We start from the raw sequence: 20082 nt of genomic DNA on the forward strand, positions 1-20082 counted from the left end.
AGAGGTTACAGCGGGACATTGATAGGATGCAAAACTGGTCTGAGAAGTGGCAGATATGTGTGAAGTGATTCATTTTGGTAGGTCAAATATGATGGCAGAATATAGTATTAATGATAAGACTCTTGGCATTGTGGAGGATCGGAGGATCAGAGGGATCTTGGGGTCAGAGTCCATAGGACACTCAAAGCAGCTGCGCAGGTTGACTCTGTGGGTTAAGGCGGCATACGGTGTATTGGCCTTCATTAGTCGTGGAATTGAATTTAGGAGCTGAGAGGTAATGTTGCAGCTATATAGGACCCTGGTCAGACCCCACTAGGAGTACTGTGCTCAGTTCCGGTCGCCTCACTACAGGAAGGATGTGGAAGCCATAGAAAGGGTGCAGATAAGATTTACAAGGATGTTGCCTGGATTGGGGAGCATGCCTTATGAGAACAGGTTGAGAATGTGTCTAAACACATTGATGAAGGAAGAGCAGTAGGTGTAGTACCTTTTCTCCTTGGAGCGAAGGAGGATGATAGGTGACCTGATAGAGGTGTATAAGATGATCGTGTGGATAGTCAGAGGCTTTTTCCCAGGGCTGAAATGGTTGCCACAAGAGGACACAGGTTTAAGGTGCTGGGGAGTAGGTACAGAGGAGATGTGAGGGGTAAGTTTTTTTTTAAACACAGAGAGTGGTGAGTGCGTGGAATGGGCTGCTGGCAACAGTGGTGAAGGTGGATATGATAGGGTCTTTTACGAGACTTTTGGATAGGTACATGAAGCTTAGAAAAATAGAGGGCTAGTAATTTAAGGTAGGGAAATGTTTGGCACAACTTTGTGGGCCAAAGGGCCTGTATTATGCTGGAGGTTTTCTATGTTTCTGAAAAGGTTCCCTGGCTATAGACGGTGGTGTTGTAGAAGTATAAGGCTCAAGGGGTACATCCTGAGTGGTTGTGTCAGGTTTGATTTGCAGCACATTACAACAAAAACCCTTCCTTCATGCCCTTGCTAGTGAATTATGTGCTTTCTAAGAAACAACTTGGCTACTTTCATTAAACTATGCTCTTATTGCAACAAGGTTGGAAAAACAATGCCACTGTGGGGCCATCTTAGTCTGAGTGAAACTTGAGAACTATTGCCAATCTACATCATATGCTGCGGCCACATTTCAGGCATTTTGCCTAATAAAGAAGGCTGTGCATGTTAAGATTTGTTTAGGTTTTAAAGAGCTTGAATGTTTGCTAAAAGCTGATGGAGAGGAATGCAGGTTCTTTATTTTATGGGTAACAGGCTTTTCCGGCACTACAAACCCTTGTGGCCCAGTTACATTCTTGTGATCAATTAACCCTAGTACTAACCTGTACGTCATTGGAATGTGGGAGGAAAGCCATACATTCATGGGGGAAAAACGTGCAAACTTCTTTAGACAGTGCTTGGAGTTGAGCCCAGGTCATTGCTGCTGTACCCTACTGGGCCAACTTAGTGTTGTTCTGTGTATTCTGCTACTATGACAGTAAGCGGTGCATATATCCAATATTGTTTAATTTAAAAAAATAGTTGATACAAAATATCAAACATTAAATTTACATGACATGATGTCCTTAAAATTTTTCAATAATCACAAGTGACTCTTTGTATAAAGTATTAATTACAGCCAAAGTTAAGTGCAATTTGCATTTCAAAAATAAGTATTGTTTTGCAGGAGCTAGAATGGATTCTGGAATAGAGATCACGTTCAGTTGCAAGAAATTTTGCAGACAGCAGCCACTTGTGTTTCTCAGCTAAAAATACGCTCCTGCTTTCCAGAACCCAGATCTTTATTTGGTTGAAAACTGAGTTGCAAACAGGTTAGTTTTAAACTTCAGAGTTAACTTGTTGAGTGAGGACAAGTCAGTATTAAGAATTTAAGCTCCCTGTAGTGTAAACTAGATCTGTAAAACTGATTTTAAGACTTTAAATATATCCACTCTAATTATTTAAATATAGATTAGGTGGATAGAATATCTCATTTGAAGCAACCTTAAAAGATTAGTCTTTCCAGTGTCACTACTATTGATTAATCAGCACCTTGAGACCCCAAAAGTGATGTGGTTTATCGTACAAGTCAATTCATAGGCTTCATCTAATTAAAGCTGGATTTTGCATCCTCAGTACCAGTAGATATTTTATTTCAATCCTCTATTTGAAATTCAGAAAGATGCATTTATATTGATGCAGAGGCTGAAAGGTGGGTCACTTGAAGTTACAACTAAAGTGATAATATCAGAGGAAGTGTGTTCAGAACATCTGGGGCTAACCTCACCCTGAACTAACTTTGTTATTAGGCATCTAAGACTGTCATAAAAGTATCTTCTCATTCTTCACAGGTAAAATTAATCTTCTCCCTCTTCACCGCTTTCAGCTGCTGCAAGAGCCAGAAGTTGTTCAATAGGAAGATTTGACAGCCTTATTGCCTCAACAGTGGCCAGCTGGTGGCGTAGTGGCATCAGTGCCGGACTTTGGAGCGAAGGCTCCAGACTTCGAATCCAGCTGGCTCCCTTGCACACTTTCCATCTGTGCTGGGTTGAGCGTCGAGCCAGCAACTCAGCCTCGTAAAAATAAGAGCCTGCTTTAAAAAAAAAACTCTGAGTAGAGTCATGACAGTGTCCTGATGACTCCACTCGGAGTTAAGGGCTTTCTCCTTCGTCTATTATTCTATTAAATCTCCACTAAATGATAAAAACATCTTAAAGACTGGGCTTCCATTTAAGATTTTTAAAGATTTGATCAAGTCTTGTATAACTTGCCATTTCTGTACTTTCATCATTTCAAGTGAATATTGCTAAGGGTGTTAAAAGTTTTACTGCAGCCTTGAACATATCAAGCTTGTTCCTGAATTACAATAAGAGGGTGAATTTCTGCATAATTATCACACAATTCAGTACTTTAGATCCAAGAAGGTGTGTCACCCATTGTTTCCAAGTTCATAAGCTTCCATGGTTTGATTTTTTTCCCTCCCAATCATTTTGTAAAAATGCTAAAAAATAACCTCTTCCTCGTACCAGTGGGAGAAATGACAGCCACAAGGACCATCGGGAAACAACTTTGGGTTGGTTTCAGTAAAAGGAATCAAAATTACTTTGCTTGTTTGGCAAATACAAATCATTTTCAAACAAAGTCAATGTGCATCATTGGCTCCGTGATCCATTTTTCAATTCAGTGTGCTGTCCTCAATGACTGGATGAAATGAAATGCTGCTCCCAGTGCCCAGCTGGTTTCAATATCATTGACTTTCTTGGCCAGCTGAAAATAACAAAGGAGGAGAATCTCATCACAAAATAAATTTGTCAAGAACAAGGTCAGTTTGACCATAATCAAAAGTAAAGAGATACCAGCATTGATTCTTTCTTTATAAAGCCAGTTAGATAATAGGCTTTATTCATTTCCATATATGATGCCTGACCTGCTGCATTCCTCCAGCATTTTGTGTTTGTTACTCTAAGTAGATGGCAAATTAAATTCTACATTAAAACTCACAACAGGACTTCTGTTTAGCTAAAGAATACATGTGGGGTTTTTTTTGGGGTTCAGAGGTATTCAAGGTAAACCTCTTTTCAAATGCTTTGCAACCTTACCTGGATTTTTGGATATTTTTCACCTTGCATTTTACTATATTCAAAAGTAAACATTTAAAAGACAAAAGTTGTCAATCAGCAGAGCAAGGCAAGCAAATCCCCTGCAATATGCCACAGGTGCCTGTGCAGGCCAAGTCATTGGGTATATTTAAGGCAAAGGCAATTGGGAATGAGGGAGAAATCGATCAGTCATGATGAAATAATGGAGCAGACTCGATAGCATAATTCTGGTCCTATATCTTGTGGTCTTATGCATTTTGAAAAAGTGTGAACTTAATTGAAGACTTGCAATTAAAATTGATAGGACACATTTAGGACAGGACTTAATTATGTACTCCTGTCTGAGCTGGCATTTATATATAAAATTTACATAGATATCCTTTGCATATAGGTTAGGTATGCTCAACAATAGAAGAATCTTCACACTGTAACATTCTTGCACTTTGGCTACAACACAGTAAAAATCACAACAGATGCTGTGCTTACATGGAGTTTTGTGTCATCATAAAATCCGAACCCTTCCTTGAGTAAGGCAGTGATATATGTTAGATCCATGCAGAGGAAAGGACTGCCTGTTGTCACCTCATTTATGTCTTCACATACTGCAATATAAAGAGATCATAAGGATTACAGGTAAATCTTCAGAGATGACAAACCATCAGTTGTGTAACACATCACCCGTAGTCATCTTCCTGTCCTTTAACATGTACATTTTCATGTAAAGTATTACCCATGTACCTCTCAAACACACATTTGAAATTTAGAACAGCGTACTGTACCCAAGGTGCAAAGGTAAAAAGTTATATTTAGCTTTTATTCCCAAAACATAAATGACTATGTTCTAAGTTTTACACTTCCTGGCAAATTTAAATGTTACTGCTTCTGAAATTTTTATTTCGGCACAGCATAGAGCAGCCCCTTCCAGCCAACAAACTGTGCCCCCCAGAAACCCACCGATAGAAACCCAGCCCAATCACAGGACAATTTACAATGACCAACCAACCCACTAACCAGTATGTCTTTGGAGCGTGGGAAGAAATCCATGTGTTCATGGGATAACATACAAACTCCCTACAGACAGTGCTGGAATTGAACTCTGAATTGTGGAACACCCTGAGCTTTAATTGTGTCATGCTAACCGCTATGCTACTGTGGTGTTTTCCAGAGCAATCCTCAAACTAGTTTAAGTTTCCATACAAAAGGTGAATACTATTGGATCTCTTGAGTCTACTAACCATTCAATAAGATCAGGGCTTCTCTAGTCATAGTCATACTTTATTGATCCCGGGGGGAAATTGGTTTTTGTTACAGTTGCACCATAAATAATAAATAGTAATAGAACCATAAATAGTTAAATAGTAATATGTAAATTATGCCAGTAAATTATGAAATAAGTCCAGGACCAGCCTATTGGCTCAGGGTGTCTGACCCTCCACGGGAGGAGGTGTAAAGTTTGATGGCCACAGGCAGGAATGGGCAGACTCAGCATTTTCCTGCTTGTTCCTTGTAATGCTGTTCTCCTTTAGAACAAAAATCTATTTCATTGAGTCAGAGCTATACAACGCATGCTGACCAAGGTGCCTACCTGAGCTAGTCTGATTTGTCTTCATTACAAAGTTGATAGTAAGTTCCTTATCAAAGTACAGATCACCATATACAAACCTGAGATATCCTGTGGGCATACTCATTGGAAAACTGTACCCAACAGGATGGACAAACAAGCAACGTGCAAGACAGAAAACTGTGCAAAATACAAAATGAAAAATAGACAAACTATAAATATCAAGAACATGAGATGAAGAGTCCTTGAAAGTGAGTCCATAGATTGTGGGAGCGGTTCAGTGCTGGGGCGAGTGAAGATTTCCCCCTTGGTTCAGGAGCCTGATGGTCGAGGGGCAATAACTGTTCCTGAACCTGGTGGTGTGAGTCCTGAGGCTCCTGTACCCTGTTCTCAATGACAGCAGCAAGAAGAAAGCATAGCCTGGACGGTGGGGTCCCTTATACTGGATAGCCCATATCTCTCTAAAACTTTGTTATCCATGTACCTGTTTAAATGTATTTTAAATATTTTAATTGTATTATCTGGCTCTACTAATTCAGCTAGCAGCTCATTCCATATACCCACCACCCTCTGTGAAAGGGCTGCCCCCTCAGGTTCCTTTCAGATCTTTCTCTCAGTTTAAATCTATGCACTTCTAGTTTTAAACTCCTTACTTTGGAAGCCCAATCGCCCTTCAATATATTCAATCCTTCTGCTTTCATAGCTCTTTGAATTGAGAGTCCTTAACTTTCTATTCCAAAGGAGTTCTGTATCTCTGTCTTGAAATGGACATGTGTTATTCTGAAATTATGCCATCTAGTTTTAACTCCATCAGAAGGGAATTGTTCAGAATTTACTGTGTCATTTCCTCACATACTCCCATGTTTCAATAATCTCGCTTTTATTTTACTAAGGTAATAGCTTAACCGGCTTGACCATCAGAATCAGGTTTGTTATCATCAACATACATTGTGAAATGTGTTGTTTTGTGGCAGCAGCACAGTGCAATACATAAAACATTACTTTAAGTTACAGTAATAAAAAATACGTAAGCAGTGCGAAGGAGAAACATGAGGTAGGTGTTCATGGGTTCCAGGAACTTGGCCAATGAATCCTTTCTGCTGTCTAACATACCAATACTAACATATCCTGCCCATCATTTTTTTATTTTAGAGAAACAGCATGGAAGAGACCTTTCTGGCCTGACGAGCCATAGTGCCTAGCGACCCACCTACTTAACCCCTGCCTCATCACAGGACAGTTTACATTAATCAGGAAGGAAGCTGGAGCACTTGGAGGAAACCCATGCTGTCACGGGAAGGATGTACAAACTTCTTTCAGGTGGCATCGGAACTGACCTCCAGAACGCTCTGAGCTATAACAGCATCATACCAACTGCTATGCTTACCATGGTTACACCAACCCTGCTATGCCAGCAGCAACTTCCCAACTTTTATATTACTTTCTAAAGCCCCTTCTGCGGTACAGAACAGCAGCTGTTTGCTTTTCTAATTACTCTCTGTACTGACTTAGTTTTATACACGAAGACAATAAGATCCCTTCACAGTGTTTCTTTAAAACCTTTGTCTCCATTTAAGCAGTATTCTGGATTTTGATTCTTCCTACCAAAATGATGCCCCTACATTCCCTACACTATTTCCCACTTGCCAACTTTTTGCCCACTTACTTAACCTATCTATCTCTTCATATTATTCTTGCAATTTATTTTCCCATCTACCTTTATATTGTCATGAAATTATACATCAATTATTCATCTGAAAGCAACTCCATACAGAAGCAAATTCCATATTAATAACTATTTATCATCTGTCGTAATAATTCCACAAATGTGCCCTATAGAACAGAACAGCACAGGAACACGTCCTTTGACCCAGGGAGTCTGTGCCGAACATGATACCAATCCAAACTAATCCTATTTGCCTGCACATGGCTTACATCGCTCCATTTCATGGCTATGCATGTGCTTGTCGACGTATCTCTTAAACATTACTATCGTACCTTCTTCCAATATGAAGATCATAGAGAATCAGAGTCATAGGGTTCTCCCTACCATCCATCAGGGACATTTATCAGGAGCACTACATACGCAGGACCCTTGGTATTATCAAGGATACCACCCATCCATCATCCCCTTTGACTTTCTACTAGGCAGGGGACTCCCATGCACAATGACGGTCAGGATGGGAAACAGTTTCTCCCCTCAGGCCACTGGGCTTCTGAACTCCCTGCTGCATCGCATTTGAAGAGTCGCCAGATAATTTGAACTGTACCTTACAATATTGAATTTATGCACTTTATCTATACACAATTCATTCATTTGTAGATTTAATTCCTAATTTCCCAAGTTATTGTGTGTTACCGTGCTTTACACTCTGGTCCAAAGAAACGTCTCATTTGACAGTATACATATATCTAGTTAAATGACAATAAACTTGAGTTGAACCCTTATTACAGTTTTATAATAAGTACAGCATTGTCACAGGAAAGTAGCATCCACCATCCAGGCCCTGGTCTCTTCTGCACCTGTCTTCAGGAAGGAGGTAAAGGACCCAATACTACTAGGTTCAGGAATAGTTACTACTCCTCAAGCTTCAGGCTCTAGAACCAGCCAAAGGTTATGGATGAAGAGGAGTGATGGCAGCAGGGTCTCAAAATGACCCATGGGTGACCAGATGTGGAGGGGAGGATGCACCTGGGACACTGTTGGGCCCTCTGGAGATGTAGTGGGCTTAAAATGACGAAACATCTAAGAAGCGGGTGCCCACCTGGTGACCCCTAGGAAGCATCTGCCACCCACCTCAAGATCTCTATGCTATGACCCGAGTTAGGATCTACCTATCAAAGGGATTAAAGATCTAGTCCTATGAGCTCAAAAAATATACAAGTACAACATTGTCACAAGAAAGCAGCATCCAGCATCCAGGCCCTGGTTGCTTTTTGCACCTGTCATCAGGGGGGAGCTAGAGGATCCAATACTACCAGGTTCAGGAACAGTTATTACCCTTCAACATCAAGCTCTTGAACCAGTGTGGAAAACATCACTCACCCCAACACGAAGCTGATTCCACAATCTATGGACTCACCTTCAAGGACCCTTCAACTCATGTTCTCAATATTATTTATTACTTATCTATTGTTATTTTGTTTTTCCTTTTGTACTGGCACCATTTGCCACCTTTTGCACATTGGTTGTTTGTCCATGTGTGTGTGTAGTTTTTTGTTAATTCTATTGTGTTTCTTTGTACTTACTGTGCCTGCAAGAAAATGAATCTCCAGGTAGTATATGGTGACATACATGTACATTAATAAATTTACTTTGAACTTTTTACTAAGAGAGAAAAAGTTGTTTACTGATTCTTCTACCTGCTGTAACCTATATAGCTCCCAAAAGCCCGTTTCTTAAATGTTTCAATTTATCGTGGTGTATAGTACATAGACTGTATGAGTGAAAACCTAAGCTTAGCTTTCATTTCCAAAGCATCAAATACAATGCTCCACGTTTTACAGCTTCCAAATTTAAACTTTGCTGCTTTTTTTGTAGAGTCATTCTCAAAATAGTTTCAGGTTCAAAACAGAACCTCACAGTTCAAGGCTACAATGTTATGTGAAGCAAAATATTTTTATAATGTTGAAAAAACTGGGGTCAACTTTAAGCAAATAATTCACTCCTTTGCAGCTTTACGTTCAGTTGGAATTGCTGCTGTGTCTCAGAGTCATAGAACATTACATGCAGAAACTGTCCCTCAGGCCAACCTAGATCTGGCAAACTGTTATTCTGCCTAGTCCCATCTTCCCACATCTGGACCATAGCCCTCTATGCCTCTCCCCTCCATGTACCCATTCAAACTTTCTCAGATGTTGTAATCTTCTCTCTTTCCTGAAAGGCCACCAGAATTGAGTGAACTCAGCCTTCTCTCCTTGGAGCGACGGAAGATGAGGTGTATAAGATGATGAGAGGCATTGATCATGTGGATAGTCAGAGGCTTTTTCCTAGGGCTGAAATGGCTGCCACAAGGGGACACAGGTTTAAGGTGCTTGGGAGTAGGTACAGAGGAGATGTCAGGGGTAAGTCTTTTTACTCAGAGAGTGGTGAGTGCGTGGAATGGGCTGCCAACAATGGTGGTGGAGGTGGATATGATAGGGTCTTTTAAGAGACATTTGGATAGGTACATGGAGCTTAGAAAAATAGAGGGCTATGGGTAACCCTAGTAATTTCTAAGGTAGGGACATGTTCGGCACAACTTTGTGGGCCGGAGGACCTGTATTGTGCTGTAAGTTTCTCTATGTTTTTTTCTAATTCTCAGTTGACTCTATGAAATCTGAGACAATAAATGTTCTGCTTACTTTGTTTTAAAATTACCCCATAACGATATCTATCTTTGTGGGTCTGTAGATGTGCACTCAAACCTTCTTATGTTACACTATACTTCCCAGTAATTCCTTGTTACCTTCCTACCTTATATGGTATTGTGCTCTTATTGGGACAGTACATTTTGGTGTAATTAAGCAGCTGCCCCATTTAGCTGAAGTTAATGGAAATAGTTAAAAAAGGTATTAAAAAAGTCAAACAAATTATGTATTTTAATTAAATACAGAACACTACCAATGCTACTGGTGGTTGTTTTGTTATATCTGACAATGACAAGAAACCTGTACGAGAGGGTTTTTAAAGCAGAAAAGCCATTGCACTGGGGAAGTTCCACTCTCTCAACCTTGGAAGTATTGGTCCAATGGTGCCAGTAGATGTCACAACTGGAGTGTTCCTTGGTTGCAGTGGATGACCACAACTCCTCTGTGCCCTTCACTCTCCACCTAGCATTGCAGACCGCCTTCCTGGCCGCTGCATCTCACCTGTAGATCTCATCCACTGTGAGTTCCAGAGCTGACTTTGCCTGCTAGGATAGGCATGTCCCTATCTCACTGGGGTCTGAGGCCCACCGGCCACCCTCACCTGGTTTAGCCTGCCTATCGAAGTGGTGTACTAGGGTGTGGCTATTGCTGCATGCAAACAGCTACCTGGAACCACAGGTGAGAGCTGTATCCTGTACAGTAATATTCAAGATGATTGTCAATAACTTCAAATTCTTCATAGTTCCTAACTTGTTGAAGAAGGAAAATTGTTTCATTTTCACTCCTGACTGTTTCCTGCATCTCCAAGCCTCAATGCTTGAAACCACAGTGAGCAAAACAGTTCTGAGTCCTGAAGAAGAGTCTCGGCCTGAAATGTCGACTGTTTATTCATTTCCATAGAAGCTGCCTGACCGGCTGAGTTCCTCCAGCATTTTATGTGTGATGCTCTGAATTGTCTTACTGCTGATTTCTCACTATTAGTGACATTGATCAGTGCTTTTTGAACACAACCACATGCCACCAATGCTATTTAAAAACAGTTCACTCGAAGCACAGTGTAGCGCCAAATGCCACACAAGTGCACATGACTGTCGTTAGTGAAACCTGTTCAGCAAGTTTCCTGCCCCAGTTAAGCAGCACAGGGTCCCAAACAAATGAAGGGAATCCTGGCATTTTTCTCTATTCGTTTTTGTTCTTTAAGAATTTTCCAAATGAGCAGCTGTCCTGATTAACCAATGGCCCAATTAACTGGAATCCACTGTATTCCCAGTTCAAATAATTAAAACAGTTACCTTCTTCTGCTTTTAATGCAAAATCCTTCACGAGTATAACACCACCCTTTTCATGATCTATACAAAACAAAAATATTTTTGGTCATGGCCGAAAGAAAATTAGAAGAATAACACCTCCTATTCCACTTGGGCAGTCTCCAACATGGCGGCAGGAACATCAAATCTCAAACATCTGGTAACCGCACCCCCTCTATCCAATTACCTCTATTTCTCTCCATGATCCAACTGGTACTCATAACCTTACATCTTTCAATTGTTCCACCCCCCCACCTGCCCATGACTCTCACCCTCCTCCCAACAGTTCCCTTTCCCCACCTCCCTTCCTTTATTCTATGCCACACTGTCCTCTCCCATCAGGTTCTATCATCTTCAGCCCTTTGTCACTTCCACCTATCACCTCCCAGATTCTGACTTTATCCCACCATTGTCTGCCTATCACTTCCCTCACCTGGATCCACCTATCACTTGCCAGCTCCTGCTCCAGCCCTTCACCCTTTCTTTTTATACTGGCTCTCTGTCCCCCTCCCCCACCCACCCTTCTTTCCAGTCAAGATGGCCGACTGACCATTTCCCTCCATAGCTGCTGCCTGACCGGCCGAGTTCCCCTCACACTTTGTATGTTGCTCCAGTTTCCAGCACCTGCGATCTCTTGCACTTCCAAGAAAGCTTTTCAAAACTGGTTTCTAAAGTATACAGACAGACCAAGGAAACGTAACATTTCTTTACTTACCAATTATTCCTGCATCCACTGCTCGATCGTAGTAATAAGAGAAGGCATAGAAACTCCTCCTCTTGATCTCATCTTGCTGATCGAGTTTCTGCTGTATTACCTTAATGACTTCGGTGTAGCAGGACTGGAAGCTAGAGGGAACTGAGAGGACAAACATAATTCTATTTACACATGCTGTCTGGGTGCACGGTAGAGTGGCATCCAGCATAACACTTTACAATACCAGTGATGAGCTTCAATTTTCACCACTGTTTATAAGGAGTCTGTATGTTCTCCCTGTGATTTCCTTCCACATTCCAAAAACGTATGGGTTAGTAAGTTTGCGGGCATGCTGTATTGGTGCCTGAAACATGGCAACACTTGCGTCCAGCATATCCTCGCTCTGTGGTGGTCGTTGACACAAATAATGCATTTCACTCTGTATTTCAGTGTGTATACACATGACAGATAAAACTAATCTGATTGAGAGGGTGGTTACATTTTACTACAGAACTACAGAACTGCTTTCCTTCTCTCTTTGGAGGTTGCTGTGGAACAGGTATAGAACAAAGGAACAACCACACACAGCATATTGACAGGACAGTATTCAGAAATTGGATCCTTGGCTGGAAATTTCCTTTTCTGGCCTGGAGCACAGAATAGTGGTTCCATAGATTTGGACATAACAATTCTATTTGCCTTTTACTTAGAGATTCAGCACAGTAACAGGCCCAATGAGGCCTTGCCACCCAATTACACCTGTGTGATCAATTAACCTACTAATCTGTTCAACTTTGGAATGAGGGAGGAAACTAGAGTACATGGAGGAAATCCATATTGTGATGTGGGGAACATTCAAACTCCTTACAGATATACATGGGAATTGAACCTGGGTCACTAGTGCTGTTAAACATTACACTAACTCTACATTACCATATTGCCAGTAAAAATCTATCCCTAAAACACCAAGGTAGTAGTTACAAGGTGCAGCATAATCACAACTGTAGATGAGATAAACACCTGATATATGATGTATGTAAAATATTCCACTGCATTATTTCAAAGAGCTGGGATACTTTGACTGGAAGGATAATTATTAGTCAAAAAAAAGTCCCATGATCACTAATTGGGGGGGGGGGGGGGGTTCCTGTGCACATATTGGCTGCTTTTTTGAAAAAAAAACAGCAATATAAAGTGCTTTGGGACTTGTTCAAGTCAAGTCTGTTTTTTCTCCACTGATGACAGACCTGAAGAAATGTTGCACTAACTTCATTTATGTAACGGAGTTCCACAATATCTTTATTTTTGAATATCTACCATAGAGGTCGGCCCAATGTATTCTTGAAGTGGAGCATTGTTGAACAATTCAGTTCCGAAACAGCTAAGGTGATGATAGCAGGAACCTTAGTAGTTTTTTGCACGTTACTAAACTAATTCTACTCTGCAGTTTGCCCCACTGACATTAGGTTATAAAAAGAGCTCTTTAAAATGTAGGTTATATTTTTTGAATCAAGGCAGACAAGAGAGTTTGATCTAATGTGATGCATTAACCAACCAATGCCTTGCAAAAGTGGCATTGGAGACATAGGTAAACACAAAGAGTTTACTGATGTATTCCATAAACAGCGCCCCTTTCTGCGAAAGTCCCAAATTCACCACAGCATGTTTATTTGGCAACACAACCTTTGCGATAGGGTCAATACTTCATGGACGCTCATCTGAAGATGATACGGAGTGCTGTGGCTGACTGCTTAAGTGGTCCGTACCTTCCTTCATTCCACCAAACTTATAGTTGACACCACTGAATTTCCACTCCGCCTTCACGAACGGTGGTAGACATGAACTTCTGTACCTTCTGCTCTCATCTGCTGAATGGAAGAATGGATTTTAGAAATATACAAGTTAAAAAAAAATAAAGATACATAGTGAAGATATTCCAGACATAAAATCATTCATTAAAGAGAAGTGGTTTATCACTGAATACCTACCATATGTTCATGATGGGATGGAACAATTGTGAATAGAGTTGGTTCAAAATTCAAAATAAATTTATTATCAAAATACGTACATGTCATCATACATTAAGATTCATTTTCTTGCACACATTCACAGTAGAACAAAAAAAATACAATACAGCAGCGAGGACGACCGTCAAAGTTTGATCTGGACCTGCTGGGGAAAAAAAAGACTTCCAGTGGCAGATGGAATTTAATGCAGGCAAGTGTGAGTTGTAGCACTTTGGGATGTGCAAAAGTCTTAGGGACCCTAGCTATATGTACATGCATAATTATTTTATGTACTGCTGCCACAAAAAAAAACATGACACATGTGAGTGATGATAAACCTGATAAAAAGGAAGAATGTAATGCTGAGACTTTATGAAGCACTGGTGAGGCCTCACTTGGAGTATTGTGAGCAGTTTTGGGCCCCTTATCTTAGAAGGGATGTGTTGAACTGGAGAGGGTTCAAAGGAGGTTCACTAAAATAATTTTAGAATTAAATAGCTTGTCATACGAAGAGCGTTTAATGGCTCTGGGCCCGTTTTCACTAGAATTCGGAAGAATGAGGGGTAACCTAATTGCAACTTATCGAACGTTGAAAGGCCTTGATAGACTGGATGTGGAGAGGAATCTTCCTACAGTGGGTGAGTCTAGAACCAGAGGCCACAGCCTCAGAATAGAGGGACGAACTTTTAGAATAGAGATGAGCAGGCATTTTTGTTTTTAGCCAGAGAGTGGTGAATCTGTGGAGTTTTTTTGCCACAGGCAGCTGTGGAGGCCAAGTCTTAATATATTTAAGGCAGAGGTTAATAGATTCTTGATTGGTTGGGGCATGAAGGGATACAGGGAGAAGGCAGGAGATTGGCACGGAGAGGGAAAAAAATGTATCAACCATAGTGGAGCAGACTCGATGGGCCAAATGCATTGATTCTGCTCCTATATCTGATGATCCTCTGATTCTGATATGGGTCTCCGTTGTGGACCGAGAGTGGCAAGGTGGCACAGAGATGGGAATCATGGTTGGAAAAGAGGAAGGAAGAGGGGAGGGAGCGGGAAGCACTAGAGACATTCTGTAATGATCAATAACCCAATTGTTTGGAATCAAATGATCAGTCTGGTGTCGCAGGGTTAGGTGTGTCTGTACCCACACCACCCCCACCTTTGCCACCACTCCCACCAGATTTATAAACCCACTCTTCACTCCATATTGACAAATACAGTACTGTGCAAAAGTCTTAGGCACCCTAGCTAAACATATGTACCTAAGACTTTTGCACAGTACTGTATGTCTTACATGGTGATCAGTAGGGCACTGAGGAGTGGGGAAGAATAGAGGGATTTGGGAACAGAGATCTAAAATTCCTTGAAAGTGTTCTCACGGGTAGGTAAGGTCATAAAGAAAGCTTTTTGCACATTGGCCTTCATAAATCAATGCACTGATTACAGGAGTTGGGATGTTATGATGAAATTGTAAAAGATGTTAGTGAGCCTTAATTTGGAGTATTTGGTCACTTACTACAGGAAAGATGTAAATAAGACAGAAAGAGTGCAGAGAAAATTTACAAGGATGTTGGCACTATTGAGGACCCGAGTTACAGAGCAAGGTGGAATAAGTTAAGGACTTTATTCCCTAGAGCATAGAAAATTGAGTGTAAGTTTGATGAGGGTATACAAAATTATGAGAGGTATAGATAGGGTAAATGAAAGCAGGCTTTTTCCAACTGAGGCTGGTTGGTCATGGATTAAGGGTAAAAGATGAAATGTTAAGGGACCAAGAGGAACTTCTTCACTCAGAGGGTAGTGAGAGTGTGGAAAGAGCTGCTAGCTCATCTATTTCAACATTTAAGAAAAATTTGGATAGGTATATGGACGGGAGGGATATGGAGAGCTATGGAGGGGTAGAGAAGGATCCAGGTGCAGGTCTATGAGACCATAAGACTATAAGATATAGTAGGCCATTCAGGACAGACTTGATGGGCTGAAGGACCTGTTTTTGTGCTGTTGTGTTCTATGACTCTTAACATCCATGCACACGACCAAGAACCTCAATTTCTGAATTATTTCAGCACCAATACTGTAACTCAAGTCATCATGGCTCAGCACTGGCCAGACAAACCAGGGAAATGCTGAGTTTACTTCCCTGTCCACACAGAGAATCTCAGCCATGGAGATGGTGGGTTCTATAGTTAGCCCCAAGCTTCTCTCATTAGAAGAGAAATTTCTAGGAATAGAAAAATATCTGTATCTCCCTTCACTGATGCTGCCTAACCCAAATATCCCAGATTCTCCTTTTATAGTAGATTTCGAATACCTGTAACGTTTTGCATTTCAGCTTCCCTCCTTTTGGGCAGTAGGGGTGGGGAAACACTTGCTAACAGTGATCGTTAGAAAGCATGACAATGCCTGAATGAATTTGCCTTCATTATAAGACCACAAGCCATAGGAGCAGAATTAGGCCATTTGGTCCATCGAGTCTGCTCCACCACTCAATCATGGCTGATCCTTTTTTCCCCTCCTCATTCCCAGGCCTTCTCCCCGTAACCTCCGATGCCATGTCCAATCAAGAACCTATCAAGCTCTGCCTTAAATACACCCAACGACCCGGCCTCCACAGCTGCCTGTGGTAACATATTCCACAAATTCACCACCCCCTGCCCTTTAGAAATTTCTCTGCATCTCTGGTATGACATATTTAAACAACAGTCTATCCGGAAGTTACTGTATTGTCCCCAAAGCAAGATTCTTCCCCGTAGTGTAATTGGGATAGATTGTAGAGCACTGGGACCTGCATGTAAAATTACTTCATTAATTAACATCTCTTCTTCCTCTTCAGAAACTTGTTCAAGGACGTTTACCTGTATTCCCAATTGACTGGCCCAGGGGAAAAACTGAAATGGGCAAAATTCTAGCACCTGATATCTTCTGTTAAATTATACAATCTAAAAAATCTTTAATAATCTATTTTTGAATGCACTTACCCTTTCTTTCCAGTGCTCCCAGTACAGCCAGTCTTGCTACTTTCAATCCAAAGCCCAAGTAACTAATAGTCAAGAATATTTTTTAAAAATCAGAATATTTTGCAAAATCTTAATGGTTATAGTAATTCACAAAATTGTTGCTAAATGTTTGCAGAATTGTTTGAAATGTACAATATGTTATTTCTATACAAAACAGAGAGAAATATTTTCTTTCAAATTGCTCATGAAGAGTCTGGTCCCAAGATGTCATCCCCCGACATTTCGTGTGTTTTACTCCATCCATCACCTGCCAGCTTCTGCCCCACTCTTTCCCCCACCCTTTTATAACGTCTGTTTCTTTTTATCTTTCCAGTCCTGACGAAGAGTCTCAACATGTCAACTTGTTCATTTCCCTCCATAGATGCTGGAAAATTAAAGGTGCATTGATGCAAGATATAAAAAACAGAGGCAGAAGTAGGTTTGCTAAACCTGTGTTACATAATGGGCATAAGAAATGGCCTTTTTCATCCGAATGGAACAGCCTGAAGCATAATCCAAAACCATATCAAGTCACATGTGAGTAGCTGCTGAGTTGGCAGCACTGATCACACTTTGAATCAAATCTGGGCTCCCTGCCCCTTCTACAGCAGCTTTGAGGAAAATCTTAGGAAAGGAACCGAGAATGAGGAGGGGAGTAATTGCAATTTTCACCAGCTCCTTCAGGTATGTAACGCAGTCCTGGAGGAGTACTCATTTCTCCTGATACCACTTGATGGTGCTTTAGGCAGAGAAAACTACTTGTGACAGCAGCCACTAATTAAACCAATCTACAGCAGGAAACCCAAACAGATCTCAGCTCAATGCAGTCAGGGGGTCATCCGTTATGTTATTCTCAACATTTACGAGAGGCCCAAGATGTGGTTTAGGTGACCATCAGGGAAGACTTCTAACTTAGGACTGGGTAAGATGTAGAGCACACGTTTTCTTTGAGGTAGGATCAAACCTACATGTCTTTGCCCCATCTTCTGCCTAGAAACACTATAACTAGAAACTACATCACAAAACCACAGTAGCAGCAGTTTGTACCTTCCACAGGATGCACTGCAGAAGCTCACCAGGGCTTCTTAGATAGAACCCTCCAACCCATGAACTACACCAGTTCAAGAAGGCAGCTCACTAGCACCTTCCCAAGGCATCTTAGGATGGGCAATTAAATGCTGGCTCAGTCTGCCTACATCCCTTAAATGAATACATAACAAAAAAAATGTTTTTTACATTTGGGTCTAAATGATAACCATACATTACAAAAAGCTGGGAAGTAGCAAGCCCAGTAGAACTTCACTAAAAACCAATCTTCCAATCACAAAAGCAGACATGATTTCTCTAGCTTCTCACTCTGCTCTGGACAATTTGGATAACAGTAACCTGATATAGAAACATAGAAACATAGAAAATATGTGTCAAAAAATCTCAGGAAAGGAACAGAGAATGAGAGGAGGAGTGATTGCTATTTATAAAAATCTCAAGAAAGGCTGCTGAGGTAGTGATTAGGCTGTTCAGCTTGGTTTCAAGAACTGAGTGGTTGAAAGGAAGTTGTTGTTCTTGAACCTGGTGATATGGGACTTAAGCTTTCTATTCATCAACTATCAAATTCATCAAGTTTCAAGACCTTGACCTCTGAAACTGGATCCTTGACTTCCTCACCAGCAGATCTCAATCAGTGAGGATAAGTAACAACGTCTTCTCCTCGCTGACCTCAACACAGGAGCATCTCAAAGCTGCATGCTTAGCCCCCGTTCTACTCCTTATATAGAAATGATACAGTATCCGTAAAACTAAATAATTAATTGTTAACTTCAGGAAGGGGGAAGAAAGGCGGATGTACATCAGTCTATGTCAGTGTATCAGCAGTTGAAAGAGTCAGCAACATTAAATTCCTGGATCTCTCTCTCTCTGGCTATCCATCCCATCAGTCAGTTAGTGGGGTGGTACCCTGCTCCTCAGAAAGAAACAGCGTGTGCGTGAGTGGATTTTAGATGAGTAGGGGGTTGCACAGGTCCAGACCCACCCTCTCGACATCCCCTCCCGAATCCAGCAGCATGGTGGGGTCGAAGACGGCTGGGGGAAGTTCTGTTGCAGTGAATGGCCAGACCAAGCTTCGATGAAAGGGATGCCCTTTCCGCGCTTCACGGCATGTGTTTGCTAGATGGCCGTTGACCCTATGAGAGGGTTCATTCCTGGACATTAACATATTGAATGACCTGTGCTGGGCCCAGCACATGGATGCAATTGTAAAGAAGGTGTTGCAGTGTCGTTTTCTTGTAAGATCAAAGATGTTCAGCATGTCACTGAACACGTTAACAAGCTGTATTGTTGTGCAGTTTGGGCTGGCCGGTGGTGTAGTTACATCATCACTGGACTTCACGGCGGATGATCCTGAGTTTATACAACCTAGGCAGTAGCAGTACTTGCATGGAAGAAAGGCCTGGCAATCTTCTTCTATACCTTGCCACGAAAACCTTATGATAACCTCATTACATGAGTTGACGACGACTCAGTGACACTCAACAACTGTTTTAAGTAACCTGACTGGTTGCATCATGATCTGGTACAGCAATTCAAGTGTGCTGGAACACAAGCTGCAGAAGACAGTCGTGGACTCAGCCCAATACATCAAACACACAACCTTCTCAACCATCAGTAGTATCTACATCAAACGCTGCTTCAAGAAGGAAACATCTTTCATCAAATATCCCCACCGTCCAGGTCATGCCTTTACTATTGAGAAGGAGGTATAGAAAGCTTAAGTCCCATATCACCAAGTTCAGGAACAACAACTTCCTTTCAACCACTCAGTTCTTGAAACCAAGCTGCATAACCTAATCACTACCTCACTTTGCACTACAATGTACTTTGTTTCATACGAATTGTTCTTTCTTGTATAATTTTGTTCCAATTATGTTTGTTTATGCTTTCCCTGTGTATACTGCTTATGTAACAATATGTCATGCTGTTTCCAAGTACCTGTACATGAATGTATTTATGCATGTGAAAATAAACTCAACAACTTTAAAAAAAACTTTTTGCTTCTTTCCACTGAGTCCATTTTGCATCCAATTTGTCATTCCCCCTTGGATCAGTCGGCCACCTTTGCAAACATCTATCTACAGTGGTGCTAGAAACTTTGCGAACTCTGTAGAATTTTTTCTATTTCTGCGTAAATGTGATCCAATATTACATCTATTTCTTAGAAAAATAGGTGCAAAGCTATTTGGAGTCAGGTATTCCAATCAATGAGATGAGATTGAAGGTGTGGATTGTCGGTGTCCTGTCCTATAAAAAAGATATGCAAAGTCAGGTTACTGACAGAGTCTGCTCTTCTCAAGAAAGATCTGTTCATGTGCACCGTGCATATGACTTTTAGAGGACCTTAGAAGAATTGTAGAGATGTATGAAGCTGCAAAAGGCTACAAAAGCATTTCTAAAGACCTGAGTGTTCATCATTCCACCGTGAGAAATTGTCTACAAATGGTACAAACTCAGTACCGTTGCTATTCTCCCTAGGAGTGGGCATCCTGCAAAGATCACAGCAAAAGCACAAGGTGCAATGCCGAAGGAGG

The 20082-nt window shown here is 41.2% G+C and overlaps 1 protein-coding gene across 3 annotated transcripts in view; it reads right to left on the reverse strand.

Annotated features, from left to right (window-relative positions):
* Positions 1-1504: 1504 nt before the first annotated feature.
* entpd5a (ectonucleoside triphosphate diphosphohydrolase 5a) overlaps positions 1505-20082 on the reverse strand; it is a 52874-nt gene continuing 34296 nt past the window's right edge. For 2 of the 3 annotated variants that reach the window (XM_072273645.1, XM_072273649.1), the window contains 6 exons: positions 16484-16545; positions 13272-13373; positions 11527-11667; positions 10797-10853; positions 4080-4195; positions 1505-3261 (listed from right to left, as the gene is read on the reverse strand). In XM_072273645.1, coding sequence (XP_072129746.1) covers positions 3175-3261; positions 4080-4195; positions 10797-10853; positions 11527-11667; positions 13272-13373; positions 16484-16545 — 565 coding nt within the window. In that variant the 3' untranslated portion in view covers positions 1505-3174. The remainder of the gene's footprint in view (positions 3262-4079; positions 4196-10796; positions 10854-11526; positions 11668-13271; positions 13374-16483; positions 16546-20082) is intronic. The other variant, XM_072273658.1, reaches the window with a different exon arrangement.

This window comes from Mobula birostris, chromosome 1 (genome assembly GCF_030028105.1).
Source record: "Mobula birostris isolate sMobBir1 chromosome 1, sMobBir1.hap1, whole genome shotgun sequence".
Lineage (NCBI taxonomy): Eukaryota > Metazoa > Chordata > Chondrichthyes > Myliobatiformes > Myliobatidae > Mobula > Mobula birostris.